The 26,068-nt window shown below is 40.7% G+C and overlaps 1 protein-coding gene across 1 annotated transcript; it reads left to right on the forward strand.

Annotated features, from left to right (window-relative positions):
- Window positions 1-795: 795 nt before the first annotated feature.
- Window positions 796-26,038, forward strand: acacb (acetyl-CoA carboxylase beta). Its single transcript, XM_034091434.1, is given in 60 exon segments — window positions 796-1,002; window positions 1,717-1,838; window positions 2,788-3,010; window positions 3,013-3,066; window positions 3,069-3,360; window positions 7,583-7,700; window positions 7,703-7,720; window positions 7,825-7,969; window positions 8,156-8,259; window positions 9,436-9,517; window positions 9,597-9,695; window positions 9,802-9,911; window positions 10,019-10,129; window positions 10,216-10,425; window positions 10,503-10,673; window positions 11,224-11,385; window positions 11,469-11,632; window positions 11,915-12,065; window positions 12,157-12,260; window positions 12,346-12,427; window positions 12,508-12,653; window positions 12,729-12,879; window positions 12,963-13,097; window positions 13,205-13,351; window positions 13,939-14,127; window positions 14,217-14,317; window positions 14,417-14,505; window positions 15,146-15,270; window positions 15,352-15,465; window positions 15,685-15,798; window positions 15,887-15,976; window positions 16,498-16,616; window positions 17,028-17,051; window positions 17,622-17,653; window positions 17,656-17,714; window positions 17,716-17,763; window positions 17,882-17,980; window positions 18,075-18,191; window positions 18,275-18,331; window positions 18,634-18,675; window positions 18,764-18,979; window positions 19,135-19,290; window positions 19,493-19,696; window positions 19,833-19,988; window positions 20,070-20,192; window positions 20,280-20,549; window positions 20,662-20,759; window positions 21,210-21,330; window positions 21,420-21,530; window positions 21,749-21,892; window positions 21,983-22,103; window positions 22,184-22,280; window positions 22,364-22,460; window positions 22,544-22,679; window positions 22,764-22,941; window positions 23,056-23,168; window positions 23,288-23,442; window positions 24,017-24,187; window positions 24,401-24,534; window positions 24,960-26,038. Coding segments are annotated over 58 exon segments (7,305 nt in total). The 5' UTR covers window positions 796-1,002; window positions 1,717-1,838; window positions 2,788-2,808; the 3' UTR covers window positions 25,087-26,038.
- The last annotated feature ends 30 nt before the right edge of the window (window positions 26,039-26,068 follow it).

Below are 26,068 nucleotides of genomic sequence, written 5' to 3' on the forward strand. Positions count from 1 at the left end.
AGATGATTCACTCAGACCGAAAAACCTGCACCACCAAACATGTAAACGCTGCGTTCATCTGCGATACAGTTCAACCAACAATACGTGATCTTCTAATCGTAGTGCTTTATATTAATCTATATAGTTTTGGAGTTATTGGATGTAAAGAAATCTGCATTCTCTCCAATAAATGGATCTATATGGCAACATGCCAGAATGTATATTTTAGAAACTCAATTATGATGTGTTTTCTCTTCCCAGAAATCATAAAATAGTTACTCAAGATAATCCACAATTCTCGTTGTAAAGCTTCTTTTTACTTAAATTGAGAAATGTAAAATATTAAAAATGATTATCCTTTCTATTAAGATCTCACATCATCAATTTTATTTAACATGAATTTCATTTGTAATATCAGTAGATTTTCCTTTGGTATCTTTAAGGTATATTATCTTGTATTATCTCTAGTATCTCTTTGTGTTATTATTAATGGATGAACGAGTACATTGTTTTTAGTTTGTCTTGCATTGTTGCGTTTATTAAAAACATGTTTGAATAATATATTCATTATAGTAATATTTTTCTATTAAAAATTATAATCAACTTTTCACTTTGTTTCTTTTGTTGATTTAACTAAAATTGAACGCAGCTAAAGAGAGACTGACAACACATTTTTTTTTCTTTTTTTTACAACAGACTCAAACATCTTATTTATACACGATCTTCGGAGCGTTTCCTCTTTCCTGGGAGGAGCTTGAAATCCTCCAGCGAGGAGGAGGAGGGAGAGAGACTGCGGGTGAGTAGTGGCTGTGACATTTCCTGCTGCTGTCATAAAGATTATTCAAACCTTAAAACTAGTAGCAGCCAGTATTTGGTGGTTTCATATGAATTTATTTCGATTTGTCTGAAGTAATGACATGTGTTTGTAGAGTGAGGTGCTTGAGTCGCAGCTAACTCGATAGCCGTGCTGCAGAAACAACAACAACAACAACAACGACTGAGCAGTGATGTCCATTATTAGTGGTGAGTGTAAATCACATATGTTTACAACAAAAAACTCTTTAAATGTTTACTTAGTGATGTATTACTTGTCGTTTATTTAGCTGACACAAATATACTTCATCTGTGATCTTAAAGACATTTCCTTTTCCTGTTAGGTAAACAATGGGAAAGGATAGTTTTTCTGTCGGAATTGACTTGCCTGAACTTCATGTTTGAGTCTTATTTGAGTCACGTATAAGTTAATGATTCCCTGTGAGAAAACCATAGTGCACTGGCATGTGTTTTGCTCAGTTTGCAGGCGATTAGCCAATTTATTCTGGCATTTTGTTTACATTTGACAATCCGTTGAGGTCAGCATGAAGCTTAAGTTACCCACACTTTAACTTCATGTATCCTCCTTTGGGATTCAGTGGAACAACTCACTTACTCGTATGCCTTCTAAATGCAACTATGAAAGTGATATCTCAACCTTTCCTTTGTTTCTATAGTGGCTCTAGAGGACAAACACCTCCTTGTGCCTCTAATGAATGATTCTTTGGAATGAATGGATACCATATTAACATATTTTTCATTAGAAATACAGACTCAAACTAACATGAGGAATCCACATTTGTTTCACCCAGATTTCATACTTATATATTCTTAATTTGTGTGTATGTTTGTTTTTTAAAATGCTCATTAACGTTGTTTGTGTCCGTGTTTGTGCGTCCCCCTCCTCACACTTCATTCCCTCAGTGTTGACCTTTACTCCATAAGAAGCTGCTCTCACTGCAGCTGTTTCAGGCTGTTTACCAGGCACTGCCAGGGAAATGTAGCCTGCCAGGCCCTGCTGTTATAACCATAACGACACTTCTACTGTAAGTGTCTTGATTTGTGGTATTTAAGGACTTAAAGCTGAGTTTAAAAGTAATCCTTTCTACCTTTTGTTGTCTGTCTTTTGTGATTGAGTCCAACCCGTGAATCTTATCTCAAAATACCCAGCATGACCCTGTCCCAACAGACTTCGGACTTCTGTTCACATCGACAGTTCCTTCACAGAAATGCTATACAACATAATGTTTTCTTACTTACTTTTATTAGATTTTATTTGATATCTTATAATATTTTTCACAAAGAACACAAGTATCTAATTTGTAATCCTTTTGATATTTGACGGAAAAATTGATATTTGAGAGACCATTTTAAATTTTTTACATAAAAACTATTTTTTGGAGAAAAGGAAGCCCTCTAAGTTGATACGGAATTTTGAAGATATATTCTAAATAGGACATTTTACAGTTCAAGAATACTTTCATCATTGCTCGTTCTTTCCATTATTAAGATAATCATCAACAAATACACAAGAATGACTTGGAACATGCTGTCATGGTGAAAAAGTGAAAAATAAAGTCTTAAAATAGTCTTTTAAGTCACTTTTAAAAACTCACTTTTTTTAATGAAATTTTTATATCCATTGATTCTTAATCTATGTATTTTTGTTTTATTATTTCTATCTGTTTAACTCTGTTTCTATGTGTAGAAGCTGTTGTTTAGTTCACTTGCTCTCTGTGTAGTTTTATGTGAGAGCACTTTGTAACTATGTTCTGAAAGGTGCTATATAAATAAAGTTTATTATTGTCATTATGTTATTACAAAAATACAGGCATAGACACAAAAAAAACAGACTCAAACAATAATTGTTTTAATTTTAATTACTGAATACACTTTTATTTTTGGGTGGGTCTTATGACTGATGATAAGCTATTGTTGGATAATTTATTTTTGCACTAATCATGGCTTATAATATCCATTTTGCTCTTGTTGCAGTCGCAGAAGGATTGTCTGTGAATGCTGCCGTTCGCAGTCTTGGGATTAATCGTATGGATATTATTGTTTCTGTGGAGGATTAATACCAAGACGCTAGCGATGCCCGTGAAAGGAGAGGAATCTCCCCCTGGCTGCGGTGCGCCTGCAGCAGAGGAGGATAAGCCCGCTACACAATCCCCTCATCCGGGGGAACATTCCCTGTCAACAGTTCCTAACGCAGTAACACAAATGGAGACATCAGTCCTCAGGGAGACAGTAGTCCTGCCTCTACGGGTCTTGAGTTCAAACAGTGAAGGCTCTGCAGGCGTCCTCTGAGGTTAGTTCAGAACAGCCATCATTGCGACCGAACACCCAGAGACCTTTCAGACCCAGAGGGCCAATGCTCAGCTCAGGGCCCGAGGATAGGGAACGCCTCAAGTTCATCCTCGGAGCGTCGGAGGATAACTCTTCAGACGAGGAGCCTCTGGTCTCCAAACCTCCCAGCGGTGCATCTCAGCCCCCGCCCTCCGCCCCCAAACCCTCTCCTGTCGTGGCGTCCTCTGCAGCGCCTCAGAACATCTCCTCCGGCATGAAGTAAGACCTTGTTTCTATTTAAGTTCATGTAAACTGTCCGGAGTCAGGCATGTTTTCATCACTCATCAAAGGTTCAAAGGGCTTTATTGTCATATGCACAGCTACAGTGTAGATACACAATGAAAAGCTTAAGTCACAGGGTCCTCCAATAATGCAACATAAATAAATATATATATATATATATATATAAGAAAAAAAACAATAAAAATAGTGCAAGAAGAAAAAGAGTAGAAATGAAATAGTGTAAGGCAAGGCCAGGCAAGTTTATTTATATAGCACATTTCTACACAAGGCAAAGTGCTTTACAGAAATGAAAGAAATGAATAGCATTTAAGAAACATATTATGAAATGATATCTAAAAACACTCATTTAAAAGCAATGATATAAAATGGCATTTAAAAACACTCATTTAAAAGCAAAGATACATGAATCACAGTTACAGTGCAGTGTGAGATACACACATCTGAACCAACCCCCCTTTGGACAATTATAATCTGACCCCATGGTACCTTTTAGTTTTTGCCGAAACTATGCCTCTTTTTTATTTTAAATGCACATAGTTAAGTTTACCTTGTCTTTCTAGGACTTTTTGGGTATCCTCCGTGAACCAGGGTCTTGAAACCAAAACGGCACACGTAGGGGACTTTTACCCCAATAATGACTTTTACCCCAATAATGACTAACTACCTTTGGGGGGACTCAACACAAGGCAATTCAAAGTGCTTTACAAAAATGAAAGACATTAAGAAAATGGCATTAAAAAGCAAAGATAATAAAAGTTACAGTGCAGTTTAAGATATGAATATATCAATTAAAAGCAGCGGCAAAAAGAAAAGTCTTTAAAAGTTTAGTTCTGACTCTGGGGACAGAAAGCTGAGAGATCTGGATGGTTCATAATTTAGCAGGAGGTCAGAAATGCATTTTGGGCCTAAACCATTCAAAACGTTACAAACCAGCAGCAGTATTTTGAAATCTATTCTTTGACACACAGGAAGCCAGTGTCAAGACTTCAGAACAGGAGTGATGTGATCCACTTTCTTAGTGTTAGTGAGGACTCGAGCAGCGGCGTTCTGAATCAGCTGCAGCTTTCTAATAGATTTTTTAGTGAGACCTGTGAAGACACCATTGCAGTAGTCGAGTCTACTGAAGATAAAGGCATGGACAGGTTTTTCCAAATCCTGCTGTGACATTAGTCTTTTAATTTAGCTACAAATTCAATGTAAAAAATAAATGCCATACAGTGAAATAAAATGCTTTATGTACTGTAATCATGTGACTACTCACAGACAAAACCCTTGACCGTAGGGTACAACTGACATGTGACGTAAACATGGGAGCGTCTTACTCAAATATTAGGAAGGACTTATATAAAAAGGGAGGTTGTTTAGGTCAATAGGATACACTTACTGCTGTACCCTGTCTGTACAAGCTGTGTGTTATCACCTGACTGCATGCTTTATTGTCGCTTGCCAAACACCCCCGCCTCTATTATTGGAACAAGAGCCCGCACCAAATGACTTTGGTGGGACTCTAGGTCACAACAAGGCAAACAAAAACACTTTTCAATCTTCAACGACTTTTTCTTTTTAGCTTTTCTTTTACAGTCTGAATGTTAGAAAGTTATTTGTATACCCAGCGTTGGTATATGATATGAATCATATCATTTGATCGTGGCTTTGAAGGGTTGTTAGCTGCATGCTTCAACTGGACATGCTTGGTTGGACGGATTTACCCTAATGCGTGAAGCTATGTGTGCAGGGAACCATCATGAAGGGGAGCAAAGTAAAAGATTGTTGTCTCCCAAATCTCAGCCAACACATCTTCCTCCACTTTGAAGTCTTGCAGCAGAAGAAGATGCACTTTTAAAAAATGTTAAATGGAAATTAAACAATTTATTTGTACAATCATGCCAGGTGTGAGCCCTTTCATGTCCAACATCTTTGCATTAATACTGGATACTGCAGGCTTTCTTGTTCTAAGTGAAAACAAATTGAAACCTTGGGTCTTACCCCTTTAGTTTATTTAGAACAAGGACCCTGTGATCTGTCCAAGGAGATCCGTAGAATATAAAGCTGTAAATGTGGGAGGGGACAAGGGAGGGAGCACAGGAGAGGAAACACTTTGTAGAGTTTTTTGTGTTGGTCGGTCTTACATTTTGAAATCTAGTTTTACTAATAGAGGATTATAAAACAGGTGAAAAACATATGGCAGGGTTTGAACTTGTTCCCTTATCTCGGAAGGTAGGTGCTTTTAAGACTCTGTCGTCTGTAATTTGATAGTTTAGCTGCAGTGTTTATTTAGTGCAAAGCTGTGACATGCTTTACGAGCAGAAATAATGGGAACATGCGTAATTACTTTGTATGAAAGGAGAATAGATACTTCTGGACACATGTCTGTAGACTGAGGATCACTGGTGTTGCCTGACTGTTGTGTAACTGAACAGGGCTTGTTTTGGCTCACATGAGTTTGAGGAAATAAAAAAAGGCACTCCGTTAGTGCGTACGTACAGTCTATGGTACGTACCCTCTAGGGAAGATTAAAACAGACTGCAATGACTTACTTGCCAAGCAGTCCAGTGAAACAACAAGAATAGGTCCTAAGTTGTTAAAACACATCGGCTACTCATTGTTTCATTGAATTAATGTCCTGGAAAGAAGAGATAAATAGTTTAAAGTGAATGTTGGCTCATACAGAGTTACACTCCCACTTAACAACATGGCTCACTGATGCAACACAGGTGTTTTCTCAGTGATATCTTAACATATCCTTTCAATGAAGTTTCTTGTGTTGCAATTTCAAAGAGACTTTGGAATGAATAAGGTTATACATTGTGTATAGTAAAATGTAAACTGGTGCTTTGCTTTTGTTCTCTAAATGTAACACAAGCTTTCGAAATGTCTCTTATTGTGTTCTTTGTAATTCTGGTGTCGCTTACATCAGGGCTGTCAAACTCAATTTCATCGCGGGCCACATTAGCATTATGGTTGCACTCAAAGGGCCGGTTGTAACTTTTAAGACTATATAAATATATAAATATATTATATAAAATAATGTATTATATTACATTATTGCCTCTGAATTGGATTATTATCAGATAGGATAATAACTTAGTAATGAACTACGTCTGAAAGCAGAAGTCCAGGGCAAATCATTGCAAGTCTCTTCAGTGCACATGGCACACAACGAGATGCATTGTGGACATGCAGTTTATGGGCAACGTGCTTCTGTAAATCGGCATGTAACAGTATAATAAACCTAATATATTCTTTGCGAGCTCTTGCGGGCCACATAAAAAGAAGTCACGGGCCGGATTTGGCCCCCGGGCCTTGAGTTTGACACCCCTGGATTACATCATAAAGGACTTTGAACAATTAAATGAAAGTAAAGTAAAATTCAGTTTTACTGCTTTTGCTTGAATTTAAGTCAATCCGATGAGATTTAATGTGTAACAATGTAACAGCTTTTGATGCCTGCAAAATGCTTGGGCTGTTTTTTTATGTGATTTAAATGATTACGTTGACTTTAACAGCCAGATAGTCTGAAGTGTTTGTTCATGGACTCTGGAAGGAAAGACTTGACTCCAGTGAACTATTGATAATCATTATCCTGACAACTATGTGGAAATAACCTTATAGCACTTTGTGAACTTAGTTGTTAAAATGACATGAAAAGGCTGTAGGTGAACACAAACTAACCCAACGTGAATCAACTTGATCCCAAATTAAATCTGATAATGCGTTTTGACTTCACATTCATAATCTCAAATAATCAGACATTTAAAGAAAGATGTAATAATACATACGCTTTCAAAATAAAGGCAGCATGCTCTTAAAGTTAAAGGTTCACCACAAGCCACCGTGTTGACCGCGGAGTTATTTTCTCTAAAGAGCAGTGTTTTAAGTGTAATAGAAGATAAGCTGAAACACAAATAGGCCAAAGGCGCATTATGGTGCGCCTTTGTTCAGGAAGACTGCACTTTGACTTGGGTTTCATATATGCAATGCTCTCCTGTTGTTTTATAGTTAACAGTCCTTAACTCACACTGTCATGTAGCTGTGTACCACCATGACTGAAGAGCACTGGGGCTGCTTTTCCTCCCGCTGATATAAAAGAGTCCACTTCTTCCTGGATTACTTAATAAATGATGCAGCTAATATGCAGAACAGAAGTATTTCTCTGTGTTATTGAACAAGGCGACTAACAATGAGCTTTCCCCTCCAGGCCTAGCATGTCTGGTCTTCACTTGGTGAAAAAAGGACATAACTACAGAAGGATGGATCTACAGAGGGACTTCACCGTGGCCTCTCCTGCCGAGTTTTTGTCACCCCGATTTGGTGGCAAAACCGTGTCATTGAAAAAGTAAGAAGTTCTTCCTGTGTTTTTTGAATTCATTGCAATCGTTGCATCATGCAGCATTTCTGTCTTTCTTTAGACGAGTCAAGTTGTTTCTATTTCTGTTACAGGTGCTGATTGCTAACAACGGTATAGCTGCAGTGAAATGCATGCGCTCTATCCGCCGCTGGTCCTACGAAATGTTTCGCAATGAGAGGACCATTCGTTTTGTTGTCATGGTAACCCCTGAAGACTTGAAAGCCAATGCAGGTTATTGTGAACTTGATACTTATCAGATTTTATTAGGCTGAGAGAAAACACACTAGGCAGTGTGTCGTTATCTTACGTCAGCTCTATGGCCAACGTTTTATTGGAGTGATTCCCTGAAACTCTGTACTGAATTATTAATGATCAGAATTGGTTTTATATTTTTATTTGTTAATCTTTTCACTTTTAGAATACATCAAATGGCCGACCATTATGTGCCTGTGCCTGGTGGAGCCAACAATAACAACTACGCCAACGTAGAGCTGATAGTGGACATTGCCAAAAGAATCCCAGTTCAGGTACTCTTTACAATTTACCTGGAAACAACACGTGTCTAGTACGCTGATATGTGGTATTCATTTATTTTATCATTTGTTGTTGGGTAACATCATACTCTACCAATTCTCAAGAGCACACTACGGCCCGACCACACGGCGGCGTGCGTTGAAACTTCAACGCTTCTGCCCACTCGTTTGAATGGGGTGACGCCACGCTTTGCCGAACTGCATTGTGGGAGCGTTGCTTCGCTTTGCTCGCTTCAAAAGTTGAGCAATATTCAACTTTTGAAGCTTCGTCAGAAGCGTCAGCCAATCAAATCATATGCCAGTACAAGCTCTAGCCAATCAAACCGCGTGCTTGTGTGTCTGGGGCGGGAGATTCATGTGATGCACGCCGCCGTGTGGACGCTGCGTTAAACACATTTAGAGATAACATGTTCCCTTCAGTCCTACACATTGTAAAATGAAGTATTAAAAGATTATTATAATGTTCAAAATACTTTACTAATTGTAAATATACACTAAGCAAGCAAAAATAATCTCAAGTGTTTTATTAATTATAATTTAATTTGATAATTATTGAAGGAGTCCTCTAAATTCTTCTCTCAACATCTGTGTGTGCACACGGCCCTGCAGTCTCATGGCCTTTCATAGCGCTTGGCAGGGCGTTTCCCTGAGCTAACTAAAACCAAATAGCACATGCTTTCTATTTATCAGGACTTTGGGATTCCTCATGTTGTTATTCTGACAGACCTTTTTAAGAAAAAATGTAGCACTTACTTTTGAAGATCAATAAAAGATAACTGGTTGCTCTGTATACCTGAATATAGACGGAAAGTGTGTTTGGGGGCCACACAAACAGGATAAGCAGGAATGCGAACCACACTCTAAAATGGAATAAGAAGTAATCACGAGGAAGGAAATATGAAAAAGCCTGTATTGTCGCTAAATCATAAAATCGCTTCCTGACAGAGCCCTACAGTGGTAAACAGACAGATGTTGGCTATTGAATAATAAAAGCCACTATGATAAAGGCTTTTTGTCTTTCCTCGTGGTTACGTGTTTTTACATTTTTTAAATACTTGCCTGTTTGAAACAAGATATTGGTGCCCAGTGTTGTTTCTTGGCTGTAACCTCTTTTATCTTTGATCCGTGCCTACTTGTTAGTAAAATAAATGTGTGTATCACTTCTAACAGGCTGTATGGGCCGGCTGGGGTCATGCCTCAGAAAATCCCAAACTGCCTGAGCTGTTGGACAAAGCAGGGATTTCCTTTCTGGGTAACATTTAGTTTGAAACTGCTTTTTTAAAGGTTTTTATTAGAGTCAAATGTTATTGTTAACTGACTGTTACTTTCAGGGCCATCCAGTCAGGCCATGTGGGCCCTCGGGGATAAAATTGCTTCTTCCATTGTTGCTCAGAGTGCTGGCATTCCCACGCTACCATGGAGCGGATCAGGTGATGCTTTACCTCCCACACCGTCTCAGTTCACATAATGTATACTACCACTATTCGGCTCAGTTTTTGTCAGTGTTCTCATCCTTCTGTGTCTTGGTGCTCTCAGGTCTGAAAGTGGACTGGGAAGAGGAAGACAATTTTCTGGGCAATGTTATCAGTGTTCCTCCGGAGATCTACACACAGGGCTGCGTTCTTGATGTAGACGATGGGATGAAAGTAAGCATATTAACAAAAATCCTCATACTTAATACTTCAAATTTGTCCCTGAAACGATTATCTCCTGTCAAATATATTTTGTTTAGTAATGTGATGCTTCTCTGCAGGGGGCTGAACAAATTGGTTATCCAGTTTTTATCAAGGCCTCTGAAGGTGGAGGTGGAAAGGGTATCCGGAAAGTAGAAAACTCTGAGGATTTTCCGAGTCTCTTTAGACAGGTTTGATTTCATTTAATGGCACCTTTTTTATACAGTTGAATTTAATGCAGTTCCTACATCTGAAGTGTTGTTTTTTCTGACTGCAGGTTCAGACAGAGGTGCCCGGGTCGCCCATCTTCGTCATGCAGCTGGCTCAGCATGCCAGACACCTCGAGGTTCAGATCCTGGCGGATGAATATGGAAATGCCATCTCTCTGTTTGGACGAGACTGCTCCGTCCAGAGAAGGCACCAGAAGATCATAGAGGAGGCTCCAGCCACGATAGCCTCTGCCTCAACATTTGAGCAAATGGAACAGGTCCGTTTTTGTCACTGCTTGTTTTTTATTATCCAACCTTTATCATGAGCTCCTCATTTAATATTTGGTCTCCCCAGTATGCCGTGCGGCTGGCCAAGATGGTGGGTTATGTGAGTGCGGGCACTGTGGAATATCTTTTCTCTGAAGACGGGAGTTTCCATTTCCTGGAGCTGAATCCTCGGCTGCAGGTGGAACATCCCTGCACGGAGATGATTGGAGATGTAAACCTGCCAGCTGCCCAACTTCAGGTAAAAAAAGAGTCGTAAGAATAAAAAAACGGGTTAAACTAGTCATCCTCCTGCAAATCAAAATCAGAATACATGTATTCGTCCCACAAAGGGGACATTTACATTGTTACAGCTAAAGTAAAGAACCAAACATAGTTTAATAATAATTAAGAAGCATGCATAACATATTAAAGATGAAAATAGATATTACACAAATAAACATTTACAAAATACGCATCCAGTACCAGTGACAGTATTTAAAAAAAGTATTGTAGCATGTATTAAATAATGTGATATTTTATAGTTATAGTATGAAAAGTGGAAGAATATATTATATTGTAAGTAATTTACAGATTTATTACAGAAGTTGAATCGTCTAACTTAACGATAGCAGCCAGTAATAATGATAATAATTATGAAGAGGTGTATATATACTGCATGTATTGCACATAGTCATATTGCTCAACAGTTTTGTTATAGTCTTTGTTGTGTGGTGGTCTACCGGGGGCCATGATGGTTGTGGGTTAATATTGTTCCATTTTAACTCTGTGTTTTGTTTCTTCCCTCATAGATAGCGATGGGCATCCCCATTCATAGAATTAAGGACATCCGCTTGCTTTATGGAGAAAGTCCGTGGGCCGACACCATCATTAACCTCGAGAATCCAGAGTGCATGCCAAGTCCACGAGGTCACGTCATAGCTGCACGCATCACCAGTGAGAACCCCGATGAGGTAGAGCTACATTTCATCAACACTGTATTCGTCTTTCCTTTTGACTTGCACCGCTGACTTCTTATCGCTGTGCTCTCTCTCAGGGGTTCAAGCCCAGCTCTGGCACTGTGCAGGAGCTGAACTTCCGCAGCAGTAAAAATGTCTGGGGTTATTTCAGCGTGGGGGCGACTGGAGGCCTGCATGAGTTTGCAGACTCCCAGTTTGGACACTGTTTCTCCTGGGGAGAGAACCGTGAAGAAGCCATTTCGTAAGCCTCTTCTTTTGATCCAATAATGCTGAGATATCTGCTTTTGACGCAACAGCCAGTAATGCCCAAATATTGTAACTGCCCATTATGTAATATAAATAACACTGGTAAGAATGCAATGATCGGCCCATTATATAATACAATCTTAGAGGACATTAGGGCAAAATACAGCTGATGCCATTTTCATGCAATGCAAGGTTGATTCTTAACATTTTTTGGGGCATTTCTTTTTGTAAATCTCCTAGAATACATGTGTTTATCAGGTGTCATATTGTGCTTCAGGAACATGGTGGTGGCTCTGAAGGAGCTGTCCATCCGAGGTGACTTCAGGACCACTGTTGAATACCTCATTAAGTTACTGGAGACAGAATGCTTCAGAAACAATGACATTGACACCGGGTGGCTGGATCATCTCATTGCAGAGAAAGTGCAGGTAGGAGACAAATCATAACACGCCCAAGGACTTGGTTTTTTAAGTTTGACATAGTTTGTTTGTTTCATAAAGCATTATACTCTTCTTGCAGGCGGAGAGACCAGATACCATGCTGGGTATTGTTTGTGGGGGTTTACATGTTGCAGACACAAGCTTCAGAAAGAGCATGTCTGACTACCTGCATTCCCTGGAAAGGTCAGTAGACTCTTTCCCTTTTATTACGTTCTTTCAACAGCTGTATGTTTATATAACTGACTTATAAAAACTGCTGCATCTTTAGAGGCCAAGTACTGCCTGCAGCCAGTCTCCTCAACTCTGTCAATGTGGACTTAATATATGAAGGAGTCAAGTTCTGCCTCAAGGTATCTGCTTTATTCCCTTTATACGTTCCTTGTTGAGCTCTTACATTTTTACTCAATATATCATCTCTTCCTGCCTCCAGGTTTCTCGCCAATCCCCAACAACGTATGTCATCATGATGAACTGCTCCAACATAGAGATTGATGTCCACAGGCTGAATGATGGCGGCCTCCTGCTGTCCTACGACGGCAGCAGCCACACCACCTACATGAAGGAGGAAGTGGACAGGCAAGAGCTCCTCTTTCTGTATATGTAGATGGGTTTGTTTCAATATTTCTTTTCTGAAATAATGTATCCCTACAGCTACCGAATCACTGTCGGCAACAAGACTTGTGTGTTTGAGAAGGAGAAGGATCCCACGGTGCTGAGGGCGCCCTCTGCTGGGAAACTGCTGCAGTACATGGTGGATGACGGAGGTCACGTGTGTACTGGAGAGATCTATGCAGAGATTGAGGTGAATGAGACAGCTTTTAGGTGAAGTTTAGTTGTGTCTCTTTTTGCCATATTTATTGACATGCCGTTGATCTGTGGTTTCAGGTGATGAAGATGGTGATGATGTTGACCGTGCATCAGTCTGGTTGTGTCAACTTTGTAAAGAGATCTGGAGCGGTTCTGCAGCAGGGCTGCGTGGTGGCACGTTTAGACCTGGATGACCCCAGCTGTATACACCGGGTAAAATAATCAAAAAACAGAATTAAAAGTGCTCAAATTGTTCTCCTTCACGGCTCATGCTTTTACATTTTTAATATCATCTTTCCTTCTTTCACCTCCTGTCATAGGTGGAGCTCAATACAGCCATACTGCCACCCCAGCAACCACTGCATATTGTTGGGGAAAAGCTTCACCAAGTGTTTCACTGTGTGCTCGAAAACTTGATTAAAGTCATGGGCGGCTACTGCCTGGAGGAGCCGTTCTTCAGCCTTAAGGTACACAGCTGGCTTTCTGCTTCTAAAGAAAATTCCCCCGTACTACAAAATACTTTCTCCTTTACCTGTAGTGCTGTTTATCGATCTAGATTATTTCGAGGTACTGACCGTAGAGGTGTCTGCCTTCTCTGGAATACAAGGAACTAGATGGCACACAGCTTTTTTTTCTTAAAAGCAGCAACAAATTCATTTAAAAATATTAACTTCAAATTGTATCCTTTGCGAAATAATGAGCTGGCTCCTCGGTGGCATCTTGCAGGAGGATGTGTTTTCTGTTCTAAAAACTAAACATTTTAAACTGCGGACAGCTATGTCTGTGTATCAAAAACATTTTTGAAAGATGCATGGCTGTTAAGTTTCCAAAGGTGAATCAGTTTTTGTAATCCTATGTGCATGTTACATTACATTGCATTCAGCTGACACTTGTATCTAAAGCGATGTGCAATAAGTGCAATAAACCATAGAGATTCTAACTAAGGACAACAAGCACAGTGCTGACATATTCACTTCAAACAAGCAAGACCATTGTACGTGCTGGTGCATACATTAAACTCTGAAGTGCTACTTTCCTTTGTTCCTGTCTGCAGCTGAAACTGTGGGTGGCTTCTCTGATGAAGACTTTGCGGGACCCCTCGCTGCCGCTGCTGGAGCTGCAGGAGATCATGACCAGCTTGGCGAGCCGCATTCCCTCCAGTGTGGAGAATGACATCCGTAAAGTCATGGCCCAGTATGCCAGCAACATCACCTCGGTCCTCTGCCAGTTCCCTAGCCAACGAGTGAGAGATGTTGCAGTTAGTCAAGTTCTTTAAATACATATAAATACTGTTGGCGATTTCATCTGATGATATTTTTCTGTTCAATCCAGATTGCAAATATTCTAGACAGCCATGCAGCAACCCTTCAGAGGAAGGCTGACCGAGAAGTGTTCTTCATGAACACTCAGAGTATTGTTCAGCTGGTACAGAGGTTAGTTGTTATTGTCAGATGCAGATTGTACAGAAGTAATACATTCAATATTAAACAATATTGCATCCATTGACACATGTTTGACCATGTCTCATCCAGGTACCGCAGTGGGATTCGTGGTTACATGAAGTCTGTGGTTCTTGATCTGCTGAAGCGATACCTGCAAGTGGAGATGCAGTTTCAGCAAGGTAACACCGAACTCTAGATGAAGCATTTACTTCAGGGGTGTCAAACTCAAGGCCCGGGGGCCACATTCGGCCCGCGACTTCATTTTATGTGGCCCCACAAGAGCTTGCAAAGAATATAATATGTTTATTATACGGTTACATGCTACAGAAGCACGTTGCCCATAAACTACATGTCCCATAATGCATCTCAAATATGACTTTTTTCTCAGAATTTGCCTTTTTTTCTTCAAAATATGCATTTTTTCATAGAATTCCTTTTTCTCAGAATTTGATTTTTATTTCAAAATGTCACTTCTATTTCTTTTTTCTCCAGAATTTGGCTTTTCTTTTTAAATCATTTTGGGACATACGCACTGAAAAGACTTGCCCTCGACTTCTGCTTTCAGACGAAGATGAAGTTATTACCCTATCCGATGATAATCCAATGCAGAGGCAATGATGTAATATAATACATTATTTTATATATATGATATATTTATATATGTATTTTTATATAGTCTTTAAGTTACAACCGCCACCGGCCCTTTGAGTGCAACCATAATGCTGATGTGGCCCGCGATGAAATTGAGTTTGACACCCCTGATTTACTTGAATAACTGTGGTTCGTTTGTCATCACTAATGTCACTGTACTCACAACAGCTCACTATGACAAGTGTGTTATCAACCTGAGGGAGCAGCACAAACCTGACATGAGTCCTGTGCTGGAGTACATCTTCTCTCATGCCCAGGTCTTCAAGAAGAACCTCCTGGTCACAATGCTCATAGTAAGGCTTCAGCACTTAACATGCATACATGAATCCTTCAACTCATAAGGTTTAGTGAAAGACACTTTGAACTCTGTGTAGGACCAGCTGTGTGGACGGGATCCCATGCTAGCTGACGAGCTGATGGCCATTCTGAACGAGCTAACGCAGCTTAGCAAGATGGAGAACTCCAAGGTGGCTTTGAGAGCCAGACAGGTAATAACAGTATCTGGTAAATGTTAAACATTACCCTGACTGTGTAAAGACATTGTTCATCATGTTGATCTAGCAGACAGGACACCTCAAGTTGGATTCATATTATATTTTTGAGTTCATCAGATTTGTCTCAGATTTCAAGAAATAATGCATCCTTTTTTTTTAACAATTTCTATCATCTGTATAGACTTGTTATTATATTTGGAAATGTACCCCTAGGTCTTGATTGCCTCCCATTTACCATCGTACGAACTGAGGCACAACCAGGTGGAGTCCATCTTCCTGTCGGCCATTGACATGTACGGCCACCAGTTTTGTCCAGAGAACTTGAAGGTTAGCTTTGTGTGGAGGAATGCATTTGTCATCATACATTTTCAGCAGCTTTAATATCAACGTGATATTTGGTTTTTCTTTGACACAGAAACTCATTCTCTCCGAAACCTCCATTTTTGACGTTTTGCCCAATTTCTTCTACCACACCAATCAAGTCGTCTGCATGGCTGCCTTGGAGGTACGGTCAGAGTCATGTCTTCTTTAAATGTGTTTTTGTTCCTGAATAAGTGGTACTCACCTCTTGGTACCACTTTACAATAAGACCCTTATTTACGAATAGTTTGTAATTCATTTATTAATTAGGTTGTGAACACTTTATTAATCATTAATAAGCTTTTATAAGACATGAGATAAACAAGGGAACTGTCACCGGTTGCTTGCCAAATAGTGAGCCCACATTTATCTGTACTGCTAAGCCTTATATTGGCTACTTAGCTTACTTCATCACCTTCATCAGCCAGCATCCTTGGTATCTGTGGTTCACTGAGTGGATTCTCGCTAAGTAGCCAATATAAGGCTTAGTCATCTTGCCAAATAGTGAGCCTGTGTTGATGTCTGAAATCTATGTTAGAACTGCTTTATAAATGGTTCTTAAAGATTAATAAAGTGTTTACAACCTAATTCATAACCTTTTATGAATCCTTTATAAGGGTAGTCTTATTGTAAAGTGGTACCCACCTCTTTTATCTTGACGTTCAGGTGTATGTGCGCAGAGCTTACATCGCCTATGAGCTGAACAGCATCCAGCACCACCAGCTGCAGGATGGTACATGTGCTGTCGACTTCCAGTTTATGCTGCCAACATCACATCCCAACAGGTAAACCTTTAATACAGTCACACAACAACACCACTGGGGCAGGATTTCACTGACTACACATGTTTGTAATAGAATAATACCTCACTCGGTGGGCTGTTTTATGAATGATCAAGGTGGTACAATACATTCTTAAGTTTCCTCCTCCCTTTAGTCTTCTGTCCGACATTGGCCTGATGGACATGATACACCTGGACATAAATATAATCCTGTACCCAGTGGTGAAGGTGCAGAGGCCTGTAAACTGCTGCTCTAACTGCTTATGGCTAGCACTGAAGGAAGGATGCTCTCATCAACGGGACAATAATATGCTTGTGCACAGCGTCTTTCAAAGCTTAAAATCGAATCGTAGAGGTTAGGGTACCGTTTGATCCTCCACTGCTAATATTCACTTGTCACTCATCTGAATTTCAGAGGGAGCAGCCCTACTCTGAACAGGTAGAGTAAAGCTCCTCCCAACCAGCCAAAGCACCTGATCGTGTGTGTCGCACTGCAATGACATGCAGAATGCCGTGCTTCTGTCCTCCTGTCTTCGAAACCAGAAGCCTTTGCTTAAGGTACTCATCTTAACAAGTCCTTTTAATTCACTTCATAGCTTTCCATATATTCTCTTTTTGTTGCTTAGCAATACTGGGCTTTTGAGAGGTTTCATCTTTTTTTCCCCCCACTTTCTTCTTAAAAACTTCACGCCTGAGACATTGTTGACTGAAATGGAATTCGACAGCGTCATAATCAAGATTTGCATCTCTCAATTACAGTAGATATGGTAACAATTGCTCGATAAACATTTGGACTCCCATTCAATTCATATATGTAATGAACCTATCAAGGTACTTTTTACTGGAGAAACATCCAGTTTTGCTTTAATTGCTGTTTGTACAAATATTTAGACTCTTACTAGTTCAGTGTTTTTTTCTAAGCATCCTTGATTGAATTGAATTTTGCCAATGATCTGATCATGAAATGTTTCTGTCTTGCCGTCACTGTCTCTGTGCATCTCTTTCTCAGGTGTCCCGTTCCAGTGAGTGGATCAAGCGTGTTTAAATGAGGCGGCAGAGCAGTGAACTTTTCCTGGAGGGAGCCTTGTCTCCCCCCTGCCAGACGCATGGGAGCCATGGTGGCTTTCCAGTGTTTTGAAGGAATTCAAAAGGTCACTTTTTACCTGATTATAATCTTTCTTTTGCTCTCTAATAACGACTTGTCCAGGTGTGTAGATAAAAGCAAAGAAATGTACTCCCTGACGAAGGTGTTTCTTTTGCTTTGTGCAGGAATTTTGATGAAGTTCTCTCAGCTTTGCAGAGCCGCCCTCAGAGAGCGCTCCGTTCACAGAGTCCTGCTCCAGCCTCTTTGAGGAGATGAACTCCAGGGTGAGTGATGATGGTGTGTGAGGACTCACTTCCAAAAAGGGGCTGTTTTTACCTGTGTTGTTCCAGCAACCAATATCTCCTCCATCCCCTGCAGAACACGAGGGAAAACCCAATCCACATCATTAATGTGTCCATAAAAACAGCAGACACTGAAGACGACGATGCGTTGGTTTCAAACCTTCACTGCCTTTGCCGAGTCCAAAGGTCAGCCGTCTTTAAACACAGGACTGTTGTCTTTGAATGTGAGATATTGTTTCTGTTTGTTTTAGTTAATTATTTAAAAATGTTTTACAGAAAGCTGTCCTCTTTGAATATGGAATCAGGAGAATCACATTTTTGATTGCACAGAAGGTAAACAACAACAACCTCCTTATTATTACACATGTCATTGGGTCCATTCCCTGAATCACAAACATACATGTATCTATAACCATAAAACGTTTCTTGACTTTTTTTTACAAGTTTAACTTAACAACTTCTTGTAATGTCCTGCTGAGACAAAGCATATTGTTGTAGTTCATATCTTTTGACTAAATATGATTTAGTTGCTGCTTCCCAAAGCTGCTGCAATGACTGCTCTCAACCAATACAGGTTTTGTCAAGTAAGCTTGCTTAGTTCTGATTGTTATTCATTTGATATTTCGTTTCAACAGAGAGAATTTCCCAAGTTCTTCACTTTCAGAGCTCGAGATGGGGTGCGTATTTGGTAGATCAGTGCAGTTATTGAGGTGATAAGCTGCTGTCTGAGGAGACGATGACCCTCTAATCTGTGTCTGTCCTCAGTTCAAGGAGGATCGTATTTACCGTAACCTGGAGCCGGCTTTAGCTTTCCAGCTGGAGCTCAACCGCATGAGGAACTTTTACCTGAAGGCCGTTCCCTGCGCCAACCACAAGATGCAGCTGTACCTCGGCGCTGCTCGCGTCCAGGAGGGGGCTGAAGTCACGGACCACCGCTACTTCATACGAGCTATTATCCGCCACTCAGATCTCATCACAAAGGTAAGCGGCTCAACCGGAAAGTTCAGCTTATTGATTCTGACTACTTGTTAGGTCTTTTATATTGACTGTTTTTCCAAAGATTAAAACATTTCTTTGTAATATTTGGTTAGTGGAATGTTTTGGGATTGATTGAAATACATTTTAATCCCAAACAGGAAGCCTCCTTTGAATACCTTCAAAATGAGGGTGAACGTCTTCTGTTGGAGGCCATGGATGAGTTGGAGGTGGCCTTCAGTAACACCAGCATCCGCACAGACTGCAACCACATCTTCCTCAACTTTGTCCCCACTGTCATTATGGACCCCTCTAAAGTCAGTGTCTAGCTAATCTATGCTACTATAGTGCAACGTTACAAGTGTTGTTATTCATGGTTGTGTACAGTTCTCCGAATTAGCTTTTGTTTGAGAGATCTTCTTATGTCTACTTGGATATTATTTATATAACTTTTCTGATAAGTACAATTATTTCTCAGTGGTGTTTTTAACATCCATTCCCTCTTTGTGACACTCTCAGATAGAGGAGTCTGTTCGCTCCATGGTGATGCGCTACGGCAGCCGTCTCTGGAAGCTGCGGGTCCTGCAGGCTGAGCTGAAGATCAACATCCGTTTGACTACAACTGGGGACGCCATTCCCGTCCGCCTGTTTCTTACCAATGAGTCTGGCTATTACCTGGACATTAGCCTTTACAATGAGGTCACTAACCCCTGTTCTGGACAGGTAAGGACAGTTGACTGAGGTAGCCGCATTCAAGCTTTTTGTTAAAGCTAAATATGAACCAAAAGACGAGGCAGGAGATTAATTGTATAATGTTTGCATTTTCATGGTCAAATAAATCCCTAACTCCTCTTTCCAGATCATGTTCCAGTCCTATGGAGATAAGCAGGGTCCTCTGCATGGCATGCTGATCAGCACTCCCTATGTGACCAAAGACCTGCTGCAGGCCAAGCGCTTCCAGGCTCAAACTCTGGGGACAACATACGTCTATGACTTCCCTGAGATGTTCCGACAGGTACTAACAACGAGCCATATCGGGTTTATTTCCTTTTTGAAGTTCAAGGTGTCTGATTTATGCTGGATATCTTTCCTGTAGGCGTTATTCAAGCTGTGGGGTCCGGGGGGGAAATGCCCTAAAGACGTGCTGATGTGCACCGAGCTGGTTCTGGACCCTCAAGGTCAACTTGGGCAGATGAACCGCCTGCCTGGAGACAATGATGTAGGACACTTTTTTTAAAGCATGGATGTCAGTTCATACTCTTTCAGTGTCATGATGCTGATAATTACTGTAAGCATCCTTCACCAGGTGGGAATGGTTGCCTTCAGGATGAATATGAAGACTCCAGAGTACCCACAGGGCAGAGATATCATCGTCATCTGCAACGACATCACATACATGCTCGGCTCATTTGGTCCTCAAGAAGACGTGCTGTTCCTCAAGGCGTCTGAGTTGTCTCGGGCCGAGGGCATCCCCCGCATTTACGTCGCAGCGAACAGTGGAGCACGCATCGGCCTCGCTGACGAGATCAAACACATGTTCCAGGTGGCCTGGGTCGACCCCTCTGACCCCTACAAGGTGCCCCGTGAAACCTTTGAATTACACCCTATTATAAAGTAGTTGAGGAAGTAATGAAGCAGTATTTACTGTATATGCGGTTTAATATTATGATATTTCCATTTCTCTCCAGGGTTTCAAGTACCTTTACCTGACACCCCAGGACTACACACGCATCAGCTCCACCAACGCTGTTCACTGCCACCATGTGGAGGAGGGTGGAGAGTCCAGGTACCAACAACCATTGGCTGTTTGTATTCATAAAGGATTTAATTCAGCTTATTTGTTGGAGACTGTTGGACAACCACCACGGCCCCTGGTAGACCCTCACACAATACAGACTGTTGAGATCTTGTGTAATACACCTTAATTCACTTTTTTCGGCAACTTTACTCGGCAATAACCATAATATTTTTATGTGCAAAACTACATGTTTGTAGTATCTCAAACCTTAATATGTTCACCTAACTATTTAAATGCTGCCACTCAGTTTTTAGCCATGGATGAGTACTTATTTGAATGTTTGTGTTACTTATGTGTGCTTTTTTTCTATATTTAACATGTTAGCTACTTTATTATTGCTTGCCTTTTGTCCATGTCACTTTAGCTGTTGCGCTCTGATTCTGATAATAGAGACTAGTTTCTTCTTTGTCTTCCTCACTGTTCCCACCTGTGTTGCAGGTACATCATCACTGACGTCATCGGGAAAGACGACGGTATCGGGGTGGAGAACCTGCGAGGTTCTGGCACCATTGCAGGAGAATCCTCTAAGGCCTATGAGGAGATTATTACCATTAGTATGGTGAGACTGTGGATCTAATTTCTCTCGAGTAACAGTAACCATGTGACCCTTTGGAACATTTTACCGAGTCGGTTTCTATGCTCTGGCAGGTGACGTGTCGTGCTATTGGAATCGGAGCCTATCTGGTCCGTTTGGGACAGAGAGTGATTCAGGTGGAAAACTCTCATATTATCCTGACTGGGGCAAGTGCTCTTAACAAGGTCAGTTCGTTTAAAAAAAGGTCACGTTTAGTATTGAAATCTAAATAATTGCTTGTTTAAAATTAAGGCAAAATTAGAGGGACATACATAGCCAATCAAAAAGGCAGATTACTCTGTTTGTCTCCTTTAAGACATTTAACCTCTATTGTGAAGATACCTAATGGACTCTGGTCACATCAGGCCAGGTGCAAAAGATACAAGTATTTGTTTCTGTGTAGGTTCTGGGCAGAGAGGTTTATACCTCCAACAACCAGCTGGGAGGGATCCAGATCATGCACAATAATGGAGTGACTCACACCACCGTGCCAGATGACTTTGAGGGCGTCTTCACCATCCTCAAGTGGCTCTCCTATATGCCAAAGGTTCGGCTGAATGTGTGAAAGTTCATGTAATGTAGTTTTTAAGTCTATATCAAAGTAACCCAACTAACTCTTGATCTCTCCTCGCTACAGAACAAACACTCGCCTGTGCCCGTCATATCGACTACAGATTCAGTAGACCGAGAGATAGAATACACTCCGACCAAAGCACCGTACGACCCACGCTGGATGCTGGCGGGGAGACCTCACCCCAGTGAGTGCAGAGACGTGATTTAAAACTTGATATTGTTCAGCATATCAGTTGGTCAATTGGCTTTTTGTCTGCTTTGATAGCGGTGAGAGGGGCCTGGCAGAGCGGATTTTTCGACCACGGCTCTTTCATGGAGATCATGGAGTCTTGGGCTCAGACAGTGGTAGTGGGCAGAGCACGGTAAGTGGGTTGACTCTGAATACATGCACAATGTTCTTATAAACCTTACACAGTATTCAATGAACTCTGTTGAATGCCAACAGGTTAGGAGGAATTCCCCTTGGTGTCATTGCTGTTGAAACTCGCACAGTTGAGTTCACCGTCCCAGCAGATCCAGCCAACCTGGATTCAGAATCTAAAGTGAGTCCATTTTTCCACATTTCTCATTTAAGCACAATACATCAGTTCTTCAACTGTGCTCATATTTTCTGTGTTGATGTCAGGTTCTGCAGCAAGCCGGCCAAGTGTGGTTTCCAGATTCAGCTTTTAAAACGGCTCAAGCTATTTGTGACTTCAACCGTGAGGGTCTGCCTCTCATGGTGTTCGCCAACTGGAGGGGCTTCTCTGGTGGAATGAAAGGTATAGGATGAATATAAAACTTTGCAAAGAAAGTTTTTGTTTTGGATTTTTTTTTTTAAACGTTTTTTCCTATTTTTCTCCCAGATATGTACGACCAGATACTGAAGTTTGGGGCCTACATCGTGGACGCCCTGCGTGCTTTCCATCAGCCGGTGTTAGTGTACATCCCACCGCACGCTGAGCTGAGGGGGGGGTCCTGGGTGGTGATAGATCCCACCATCAACCCACTGTGTATGGAGCTCTATGCAGACAGGGAGAGCAGGTACATGAAGCGTTCCTGTATCTTATTATTATAATGGTTGCTTTGCTAACCTAAGCAACAGGTGTGTGTGACAATAACATGTTTTGTTTTGCCTCCCTGTTGTGCTTTCTTCAGAGGTGGTGTGCTGGAGGCTGAGGGAACAGTGGAGATCAAGTTCAGGAGGAAAGACCTGCTGAAGACCATGATCAGACTTGATTCAGTCTATGCTAGTCTGGTTGAGCAGCTTGGTAAAGGTTATTTCTTTCTTAATTCACTTGGACGACTTTCATTAAATGTTCTTTTGAATTCCCATCCAACTGATACATCACGAGCAAGTCACTCATTCGCTCTCTTCTGTTTTCCTCAGCTTCTCCAGAGCTGTCTGACAAACAGAGCAAAGAGCTGGAGTCAAAGCTCAAAGCCAGGGAGGAGTTCCTGTTGCCCATCTACCACCAGGTGGCGGTGCAGTTTGCTGATCTCCATGACACCCCAGGGAGGATGCAGGAGAAGGGTGTCATCACGGTGAGTGTAACATTAGTTTAGAGGTGGGAGAAGTACTCAGATCTTGTACCTAAGTAAAGGTTTAAGTACCAGAGTGTAGGAATACTCTGGTACAAGTACAAGTCCTGTCATCAAAATGTTACTCAAGTAAAAGTAGAAAAGTATAAGCATCAAAATATACTTTAAGTACCAAAAGTAGAAGTGCTCATTATGCAGATTGCTCAATTTCAGAACAATTTATATGTGTTGATTATTGATGCATTAAAGGGGCAGCTAGTTTGAATGACTTTGTATGCTGCAGGGTAGCTTGTGAATTTACTCCAGGTGGAACTAAAGTCTTATTTAAGTGTTGATTACATTTCATATCATTCATCCAAATCTACAAAGTAGTAAAAGTAGTCAAATTGCACGATTTACCTCTCAATTGTAATGGGGCAGAAGTATAATGTAGCCAAACATTTAAATACTCAAATAAAGTTCAAGTATCTCAAAATGGTACTAAAGTAAAGTACTTGAGTAAGTGTACTTAGTTACTTTACACCACTGCATTCGATGGTGCTTTTAATAGCTCTGTTTCACGTGGTTTCTCTGACAGGATATTTTGGACTGGAAGAATGTGCGGACCTTCTTCTACTGGCGTCTGCGTCGGCTGCTGCAGGAGCAGGTGGTGAAGCGGGAGATCCTGCAGGCCAACAAGGACCTGAGCGACGGACACATGCAGTCCATGCTGCGCCGCTGGTTTGTTGAGACAGAAGGAACAGTCAAGGTATGTTAAATCAGCCGGAGACTTCTGTCAGCTGAAGAATGGCTCATAGGTCAATATCTGTTCATCACTGTGAAGCATGCATACTGTGTCCTAAAAAGCTTTTACATTAATCAAGTGTCAGTTTTTGCATATCATTTGGTTCTTTTAGTTTTTTGAGCACTCTGTTGGTAACACTGATTAGAGATTCAAACGTGCTTCTTTCTGCTTCTCCAGGCCTACCTCTGGGACAATAACCAAACAGCAGTCGAGTGGCTTGAGAAGCATTTGACCAACGAGGAAGGCACTTCAGGAATAAGAGAAAACATCAAGTACCTGAAAAAAGAAAACACTTTGAAACACATCCGCAGGTATGAAGAAAAAAATCACACACACATTTGGTGACCTATTGATGTGGTCTTTTTCCATCTATGCAGAAAAGCAATGTGTCACATCTTAACAGATATTACATTAAGATTAAACAACACAGAGTAAATAAATGAAGACTAGCCAAGAGAGTCCCTATCACTCATCAGTTTGGTCATATTTAGCTAACACTGTATTAAACTCCAGTGTCGACTAAATACCTGAATCTTAATTTCCCATATAGACACATGCTGGTCTTGGCAAGGTAATCTAATGCTGATTACTGATATCAACATTATATTATATGGCAGACAACTTACTTCATGTGCAAACAGACTTAAATACTCTCTCTTTCTACATTTACAGTGCTCACAAGTTTCATTATCTTTAAGCTTTAAGTGTGTATTATCATGTTCCTCTTGTGTTGCAGCCTGGTGCAGGCTAACCCTGACGTAGCCATGGACTGCATCATCCACATGAGCCAGAATATCACTCCCTCCCAGCGGGCCAAGCTCTCACATCTGCTCGCAACTATGGACAGCACCAGCACCAGTTAACCTGAGAACCTTCATCCGGTTACTTTATTGATAAGATCCAAACAGGATATTGTAGTTGGTTGTATTGTAAAGGAAAAGAGGTGGACAATTCACCTTTTTTAGGGTTATAGTTGGGGCATTTATTTGCACACAATGCACAAAGTGACTTGTTCCTCACTCAACCACTACAATGCTCTTACTGCTGTACACTATGCGGTTGAATGGCTTCGTTGCAGGGCCATGGTTATCCGTGCCAGTCTTTGTCTTTTACATTTGACGTTAGCGGCCAGTCATTTCAGCTCCTCGGTCCGGGACCTTCTCGGCTGTAATGAACATTTCACTGGGCTGTATTTGCACATGGCAGTTTGTCAGTGTTACATGTGCCTCGTTCAGTCTAATGAAGCCAGATCTGTTCAAACTTGACGAAGTGCCGTTGGTTCAATTCAACGTATTAAATAGAGGATTGGTATTAAACGCAAAGGTGGCTTGAACAACTGATTATATTTTGTAAGAGTTTCAATTGAAAGTAAAAATGAAAAGAAATTAATTGATTGATGATTTCTGAATTGACTGTTTTATTGTAATGCAGAAATGCACATGTAGTAACTAAAACGTTTTTGCCAGTAATAAGTATTATTATGTCCATCTTTATATTGTCATTTTCAGTCTGCTTATTTGTATTTATGCTGTAGTGTTGTGTGTGCTAAGATTATAATATGGATGTTAGGAGTTACTGCGACATTGCATGTTATAATGATGAACTTTTCTTTCATTTGTTGGTGTTTCTCTGATATAATGCAGTCATTCTCAAGACTCAGGTTGTACATTAATTTAAAAAATGGGCCCTCAAGTGATGGCTTAATTTAGCTCACCTCTGATCAAAATATCAGCCTTGACATTTCATCTGAATGTATATGAACTCTCTTCTGTGTGATATACTAAAGACTGTTTGTTAATAAATGTCATTCATATATTTTTGGCAAAACAAACTTATTTTATTCCC

The sequence above is a fragment of the Pseudochaenichthys georgianus genome, chromosome 9 (genome assembly GCF_902827115.2).
Source record: "Pseudochaenichthys georgianus chromosome 9, fPseGeo1.2, whole genome shotgun sequence".
NCBI classification, from domain to species: Eukaryota; Metazoa; Chordata; class Actinopteri; order Perciformes; family Channichthyidae; genus Pseudochaenichthys; species Pseudochaenichthys georgianus.